General features: G+C 41.2%; 1 protein-coding gene across 3 annotated transcripts in view; it reads left to right on the forward strand.

Moving 5' to 3' along the window:
- Positions 1 to 8,726, forward strand: part of ccser2a (coiled-coil serine-rich protein 2a) — a 49,259-nt gene extending 40,533 nt beyond the window's left edge. For 2 of the 3 annotated variants that reach the window (XM_029521278.1, XM_029521279.1), the window contains exon 10: positions 3,644 to 8,726. In XM_029521278.1, coding sequence (XP_029377138.1) covers positions 3,644 to 4,369 — 726 coding nt within the window. In that variant the 3' untranslated portion in view covers positions 4,370 to 8,726. The remainder of the gene's footprint in view (positions 1 to 3,643) is intronic. The other variant, XM_029521280.1, reaches the window with a different exon arrangement.
- The last annotated feature ends 308 nt before the right edge of the window (positions 8,727 to 9,034 follow it).

Below are 9,034 nucleotides of genomic sequence, written 5' to 3' on the forward strand. Positions count from 1 at the left end.
CCAAAGCAGGGAGCCAAACCTGCGACTTTTTTATTGTGAGGCAACAGTGCTAACCATTATGCCACCGTGCTGCCTGGTTGGTATACATCCATTGAAAAATCATCAGTACATATGATATATATGCTGTTTTTGATAAACATTATATGACTAACATGATCTGTGCTTCAGAATGAAGAAATTGTGTTTAGTAACATTGTCAGATGAATTCAGTGCAGTCCCAACCACATCACCGATCTCTGTAAATAAAAAGAATCAGAGACAGGTAAAGTGAACATCACAAATGAAGAAGAACCCACACTGTGGCCAGTGTGGTCTAATTAAGCAACAAAGAGCAACAGAGTGTCAAAAGATTTGTGTAATGGGAGAAAAAAAGCAGGAGGAAAGAGATAATGATGGTATAACATGTTAGAATGTAGCTGTTAGGCAGACTTATTTTTATATAAGATGAAAAACAATGTCTGCGAGGAAACAAGCGTAGTTTTGTTTCACTGGACAAACCGCTAATGGTTCGACCCCCCAGAGGGAACACCGGTTGTAAACAAACCAGAGTTTTGCCAGTAATAAAGAAAAACTGAAATTGGTAGTCGTGGAGTTTGAGAGGATGGACTTAATGTGTAATAATTGTATTTATGCATTGAATTCATTTGTTTGTTCAGCTAATATTTGACCTCTTCTTGTATGGGTTGTGTGTTAAATCTGGATATAGTCTGTCTTCCATATCTGCACCCACCTCGTTTCCTCCCTCTCTCTTTCTCCTATGTCTCTCTCCAACTTCCAGCCTCTCTCTTTCCTCTTCGTCTCCTGTCTGTGCACAGTCGCTCAAAAAAAAAAAAAAATGAAATGAGTCTCCCGTTCTTCTACCTTTGCTTCCCCACACATAATGTGTATGTCAAGGACTGGAGCACCTAGTGCAGTACTTCTCTGACACAGCGTGGTACAGTAATTCTTTATTTAACACAAAGTTCAGCATGCTTCTCCTGCTGACCACAGCCCTCGCACGCTGAGCTGTGGTTTGGGTTAATGTGAAATGACAGAAGCATGCCTTCGTTTTTAATTTGTGTATTCCTTTCTCAAACTTTGAATGTCTTCATTATTCACTTCCCGTCCTTTTGTTTGATTTGCAAATCATTTTGCTATCATAGTTATCTTTTTTCATTTGATCCCAGTCAAATTACATGTAACTGTTGTGCATGCTTTGGTAAATTTCAGTTTTTTTTAATTTTATGCATTGAATAGACTTATTGTTCATAGACATCTCATTGAAAGACTAGGAAAAAGCGTTTTCAAACATTTAATAGCAGCCTTAACATATTGAACACCAATGTGTATTAGTGCTGTCCTGAGTGATCGCCTTCATTCTAACTTCAATATCAAAATCTTCTAAGCACAGCAAGCAGAGACGAGTAAGTAGTCCCTCCCCCGTGGCTGTCACGCTTGCACAGCTTGATTTCAAACACAATCCAAATTGTCAGTCTCACTACCACCTGTATTAAATGATAGAAAGAAGTCGAATGGCTTTGAAATTGAATGCCACCATATTGCCACTCTTATCTGCTTATATGCGTAAGTACCATTGTCTTTCTGCAGACAGAAAGAGGATTATTCGCATCATTTTAGCATCTTATTCATATTCTTTCTGTGTCGCTTTTCTAATCCCATACCATTTTTCACGGTGAGAGAGGCTGCGGATGAGAATGGTTATGGTACGCCCTGACATCTCCATGATGCCTCCAATTTGCACATTTCCTCAGGTTAGTCGGATGATTTTCTATTAAAGGGATCACCTTCATTAGAGAGCTGAGATGCTTTCTTCTTGGCACTGCAGCGAAAGCTCAAAAAGATTGCTGCTAATTATTAGTGTCTAATAATCTCGACAGCTGGAGATGGAAAAAAATATTGATCGTGAGCCTAAATGTTTATGTACTGCATGTCGCAGTCACTGGCACGTGCTTCTTCTAACCACTATAAATGTTGTTACAAACTTTGCAATCAGTGTCATCTGTTAAATTTTCGTTATGTCAGTGAATAATAGTCTTTTTTTTTTTTTTTTTTTTGCCATGTCCAAACTGAAACATTTGTAAAGACCTCAGTGTCTTATTGTGTTTTGAATGAGGCAGGAATAAAACAAGAAATACAACATCATTAGTAATGCCATTCAACTCTTTGATAAATCACTTAGTGATTTATTTCGCTGATATATGCTATGAATTTTCTGTTTTGTTTCAAACAGTGGGAGTCAGCAGGGAGTGCATTCTCTCTGACTGAATAATAAGAGGAATGAGAGAAATGACAAAGTGAAATGAAAGACTTAATAGCATGCTCATGCTCATTGTAAGAAGCAACAAAAACCCTCTTTATTCAGGAAAGTTCAGAGTACGTATGTACATGAATATATAAACAACAAACTGAAACTGAGGGATGTGTAAGGGCTGTACACCAGGACGGTGGACACAGTGTGGCAGGGGACCAGGAGATGGAGCTGTGGCCTTGGACATCTACTCCCACTCTAAATATATATATGACTGGTGGTGGAAAACAGCCTTAGTGGATGTGAAGCTATGCATTCACGGCCTCTAAGACCTTTTCATTCTTCACAGTAGGTGTGTGACCGATGAAACCGATTTCATGCTTTTTGGAAGCATTTGAAGATCCCAGATGGATTTAGATCCTTTAGGTTCTGCTCAAAGGACACAAGTTGATAAAGGCCAGTGTTCTGATTTCTGATGGTACTGTAAACAACGAACAGTTTTTCAAAGTCTGCCTAAGAGTCTCTGCAGACTGAAAGAAAGTTTTTTTTTGTTTTTACATTGTTTAGATGCTGACGTCAGTCTTTGCAGAATTGAAACATACAGTGGATGAAATATCCATATGAATTTTAACATTAGCTTTTTTTTCCCCCTGATCTGAAAACTTTGTTCTTATGGGCTGTGATTGTTTCGGGTAATAAGAGCTTATGGTGTCATATTCTGCAGCTTATCTCGAATATGCCTGTGAATGGTTGTTGTAATAATGTGTCATATGTCCTCTGGGACTTTTACGTTGAGCTGTGCAGATTCATCATAAGCACTTGTACAAGCTAAAAGTGTAAACTTAACTTAATTTTTTTTTTTTTTTTGACTAAAGAACATAATAAGCTTCACAAAGACAGTAATTGTTGTAGGGATGCTTAAGGATTGTATTGAATTGGATCCAACACGCTCTCATGCAGGAAACAGGTGTCACAGCTCAGTGCGATTGTTTTGAAGTCTAATCACAAAGTGAGTCAAAGACTTTCAGTGAATTCTAGGCACTCACATGGCAAGGTTATTCTGCTCAGCTTGTGCTGAATCAGGGTTTCCGCTGTGACTTTGCTCCCAGTCTAGGAGTAGTTCAGTGCCTGGCCATAGAAACAGGCTGGGATATTAAAGAGTAAACAAACAAGTCAAACAAGCGCTTTTTTTTTTTTAATTCAAAATTTCATTTAGAAGTTTCGGAATCTTCAATGAGAATGAAATTTGGCAAAAAGCTAATTACTTCCTAAAGAGGAAAAAGAAAAGAAAACAAAATAAGCCATTTCTTGGTAAATGATCAAACAACTTTGTCTGACCTTAGTGAGCCCTGACTGCCCTGTGAGTTATTAAAATATATTTCTTCTTTCCCGCAGCCTCAAATACTACAGCCTTTCAACCCCTGCCCCAACGAGCACCTCCACCAGGGAAGAGTAGTAAAACGTCTCCCCACCGCGGACCACAGTGATCTCATGAAGAGCAGAGCAGACAAAGGAACCCACACAGGCGTTGACCATCCTGTCGATGCCCTTATGGCAGAGGTGCCCAGTCCAGTGGATCCCAACACGCTGAGTCATCTGCTCAATACCCAACTGCAATGCCTGGGTACCAGAGCTCCATGGGCGGTAAACGGTAGAGACAGTCCAGCATCAGCCGCTCATTCTGCAGCACAGCACGAGTGGAAGGCTCCCGCTGTGATGCTGCAGAACTCTGTCACTCCTGGAGCTGCTGGTTCGTCTTGTCCAAGCATGCTGCAGCCTCCTCGCTTCCAAAAGCGTATATCTCCTGCACTCAAGCCAGGGGTCACCAGTGGCTTTGCCTCTCTGAAGCAGGGGTCCTTCTTAGGGCCTAACCAGACAAAGCAGCTGCCCCCTCCGTCTAGAGGCCTTCCCTGCTTCAACACCGGATCCCAGGTGCAGGCTCTGAGTCTGCGACGCACTTCACTGCTTCAGCCTTGCAGAGCATCAGACCCTTGCAGGGCTCCACAGTGCACCAAGTCCAGCCCGGTGGAGCCTGACCAATCGATGCTCAAAAACCTCGGGTCAGCCAAGACCCTGATCCCTTTGAGTCGATTAGGCCCTCCCAAGCCAAAGATCCCCTGAGGAGCTTAAATCCACTCATCAAAGCCTAAAACTAGAATTGTTCTGACGTCGGTATTTATTACCAAGTCTCCGCTCAACAGTCCCAGCCACAGTAACGATTTAAACGTTGTACCTTTTCATTATGTAAAGAACGCACACAGATTGCATTCACTCATATGGACCATTCAGGGACTGTCAATGTCAAGAACATTGGGAGCGTGACTGCTACACAGTGTGGTTTCTAACTGATTTCAATGTAGTATGTAGCAGGATCACATATACACAAAATACACAATACGAACATAATGTTCAGTTTCCTAGCTTTGCACATGCTCATATATGCTGCTGATGCAAAAAGAGTGAATGTGTGTTACCACGCAGAGAAGTCAGCCTTTTGTCCTCAATACCCGATGGCTATTACCACACTTTAAAGTCTAAGTTCACTTGTCCTTACACAGCCGTGCCCTCCTGACATACAGATGTGTTTGGTTTCAAACACTGCGGTGACATGAATGTGACCTTTTCTGTGTAATAGAAAGCCCAGGGGAGGATGGAAATCAAAACAAAAAATGAACGAAAGAAATAAGAAAAAGAAAAAAGAATAACTTAACAGCAGAAGTAAAACAGTGGCAAGAGACCAAAAAGCAAAATTGTCAAAGCTCTGTGGAGCTGTCACTTTTTTAATGGAAACATGTGTTTGTGTGTGAGAGAGGGAGATAGAGAAATGGGAAAAAGTGCTAAAGGACAAAGACGAATGCAGCACCTTACTGTAGGTGCATAAATGTTTTAAGGTTGTCTCATGAGGTCTATATCCAGAGGGGGAAACTGTGACCCCACCACATATTGGCACGAGGGGTCACAGATCCTCTGTGTAAATGCATTATAATATGGCATTATGACACCGTACATGGTTGGGAGAAAACAGTACACAAGAGAAGAATTCACTGTCATGATGTGGAAAAGAGCACACACATTTAAGTGAGCTCAGGTGCAATGTGCAATGTGCAAAACACACACATAGTACTCCAACTCTCTGAAGTGTCTCTTATTTCAGAGTTACATTGTGCATTTGTGCATAGGAGCGATTGAACTCAAAAATCTGACGAGAAAGAAGACTGTATGCAACAAAGCTTATACTAACTGGATATTAGAGTCCTTAAAAAGACAAATGCGACAGAAAGAACGGGAGGAACGGGAGGTTGTTGCCTGAGCAAATAAATGTGTTTAAGAGGTGCTGAGAAGTTTCCACGTGGGTTAGATTAGATTTCATTTTCATTTTGAAACCTCACCATTGGATGCAGGAATATTTAGGGAATATTAAGCCAAATTCAGGAGGGAAAAAATGTGACACCTGAGTTAAGAGAAGGGAATTTTGGAGCAAATGAAATAACCAGCTTTGAAATGACCTTTAACTTTCTCCTTTGCCAATCCACACGTGGAAAAGTCAGCTAACATGGATTCATTAGACATGGGATGATGCAATGCTGCCTGTTGTGTGTCTGTTTTAGCTGTTGCTGCTTTATTCTCTCCCATGTCTCTCTCTTTCTGTCTCGTACATCTCTTTTGGAACATCCAAGGTATTAGTGTGGTATTTTCAGGTAGGGAGCCTTCGGGGCTTTAGAGGTGTTTCTCTGCGACTTTTTGAGAATTGTGTTTATCTTTCCTCTGTGGAACCCTCTTGCACTCAAACGATCCCAAAATGTCCCCTAACGGAGAGCAGCAGTGTGTTTAAAAAGCCTTCTGACAGTAACTTTGCTCTCTTCTCTGTCACGCCGTGTGACCACTTGGTGTCCGCCTCAGGCAATGTCCGGTCTACTGCCTCCAATAATGCACCCTATACAGACAGAGTGGCACACACACACACACACACACACACCACATTCATACACAACGATGCACGTACACAGGAACTCTGATAAAACTCAAAGAGACACAAACTCAGAATGAGCGCACACCATGTCACAGCTTACAGTGGTGCAGCAACCTACACGCACACATAGAAACACTTCTTTTACCAAAGTGCATTAAAGTGTGTGTGTGTGTGTGTGTTCTCACAAAATGAGCTTGTTTGGAACACATAGATCCATCTGTCCTGTATCCAAATAAAAATGGCTGTGTACAGATTTTCATGGAAATAGGTAGAGGTTTGTGTGTGTGTGTGTGTGTGTGTGTGTGTGTTCCTCAATGTGGATCCATGTGGCTGATAAAACATGTTTACCTGTTGGAAGGCTCAACATTGTGCTGAAGCATCCAAGCAGTCAATGCCACTGTGAGAGGCCAAGAAAAACTCATTTATTTTAATGAAAACGGAAACAGTGGCAGAAAGATACATACAGAGGATGGAAGAGACGCTCAGTGGAAACAAGATGGAGCGACAAGCAGGTGACAAGATTAATAGATGGAGTCGTGATAGTAAAGGCACTATGATTGAGATAACCTGAATGCTTGTCTATAAAGTGATGTAAAGGTGTGAATGAGAGACAGAAGACATAGCATAGTTTTGTTTTGGTGCACTGTTGTCCAGAGAATAGCCTGGTCCCTGCAGCTGTGTCCGTCACTGCTTAGCAATGCCAAACAGGAAATCAATGTTGCTTGCTGTGTGTTTGCTTGAGTGTGGGGGTAGAGAAGGGTCCAGACACCTCTGGCCGCCACTGTTTCATTCTTGGAAGAGTGTGAGTTGCGAGTGTGTGTGTGTGTGAGAGCCAAAGGCACCCCATGCCAGGGACAGCAGAGCAGTGCCACCCAATCTCCAAATCAATGTCCCTGCTCAGTTTACCAGTCAACCCCATCAGTCATGCTTGCTTTGCTTTAACAAAATCACAACTGTTCTGTAAACTCTCTCCACCCACTTGGATGAACGTTGCTGTATCCTCTTCATTCACATCATTTTGTGAGACAATTCACTGATTACTAAGCTGCATTTACGGCACGGGAGAAACGTTACCAAAGGGGCCATGCTGTTCTTTGCTATTACTCTGACTGTGACACACTCAACACTTCTGTGAAGATGTTCTCAGTGACAGCACACATTCAACAACACACAGCGCTTGACTTGAAGTGACGTAAGTCCACTGATATGTAAGATGCAGCCTTACAGCAAAGATATTAGGCATATTTACAGCTTCAAGCTTTGTTTTTTTATGCTAAACCGAGTTTTTTCTTTAAATGACTGACGTGCTGTTTGTCAGACATACATATGCAAACGAATGCTTACTCTGCAACGTACTTGCTGAACAAATAATAGTGGAAAATGTAAATAAGGCCATAAGGTGATTGTGCGCTGGTGTTCAGAGCTTGTGGCCAAAAATAAACTGTCAATGCATGTTTAAAACCAATATCTGCAGAGTTTCTTCAAACCAGCTCTACTTGCTCCCGGTGACTTGGAAGTAAAGTTGAAATCCAAAGCTTGAAACTGCAGATATACCTTCTTGTAGTAATTCTTGCTTCTTCCTAATTGCTGTTCTTACCGGTTTGATACATATGTTGTCCAAGTTGTCACAGACATGGTTGAGTCCATTGATTCACCACCCGAGTGTTACATTCATCCATTCATTCACCTTCAGCCGCTTATCCGTTTCTGGGTGGCAGGGGATGGTGCAGCCAGTCCCAGCTCCGAGTGTTAAAGTTGCCCTTTTTTGTGTTAGCAAATGGTTCTTCAGATAATATGCAAGGTCACTACATAATCTCCAGCGTCGGCTGCTCTCACCTCCACAATGCTGTGCAATACTGTTTAAAAGCAAAAAGATGAGGGAACGTCTCACTATTTTTAATAACCCCTTATGCAAATGGAGAAAATAGCTAATAAAGCCTTTTTTCATTTAAATGTAAAAATTCAAATCTGAAGCACTTTAAATGACATTAGTTGTTGAAGCTGAAGGAATAGACTGGATTTAGAAGCCACTTATATTTCATTTAGTACCTGCTTTGACTTCACTTAATCTTTCTTCTTTCTCAGTTTGCAGAGAAGATCATAATTGTCTGGGAAGCAATGTGAGGCAAAATCAAGGCTGAACCAAATCCTTGATAGTTTCTCGTTGATGCTCTGTCACCTTCCACCGTCTTCTTTTTGTTGTTGTTGTTGTTTTCATCAAAAATGCCATCATGTAGTACCTTTAACCTGCAGGCTTGTTACGTCGGGGGCACAACATTGTGCTCTGCCATCGCTGAGAGGCCGTAGGTGAAAATGCCATCTCATGTCAGTTAGAGGTTTGACTTTGATAGTCAGTGCTTTTCACTGATCTGGACTTTAGAGACCACGTTCACACAGACACACATAAAAATGCTGACCGCAGTACGACATCAAAGAGAAACTTCACTGTGTTTGCTCTCCTGGTTTTCATGATCTACTGGTTGTACTTCTATTGAAATAAATTATGATTGCAAACAACGATTTTGTCTTGTGGGTTTTTTTTTTTTTTTTTTTTTTTTCCTCAGAATGAATCACCAAATATATAATATAATAATATATAATAATCATATATATATTTTGTTCTGTAGTATCTTTGTGTTTCTTTGTGTTTCTCTTATTAAATTAATTTTAGGTCATTCAGGAGAAATTCAACAACTTCCAGGAGCCTTCCGTCATGAACACCGGGGGTGGTATGTGTCCACAATGTTTATGAACACTTTCACTTAAAAAATATGGGCAAACGTGAGAAACAACATTTGAAAGCTGAAGTGAGAACG

This window comes from Echeneis naucrates, chromosome 15 (assembly GCF_900963305.1).
Source record: "Echeneis naucrates chromosome 15, fEcheNa1.1, whole genome shotgun sequence".
In the NCBI taxonomy this organism is placed as follows: Eukaryota; Metazoa; Chordata; class Actinopteri; order Carangiformes; family Echeneidae; genus Echeneis; species Echeneis naucrates.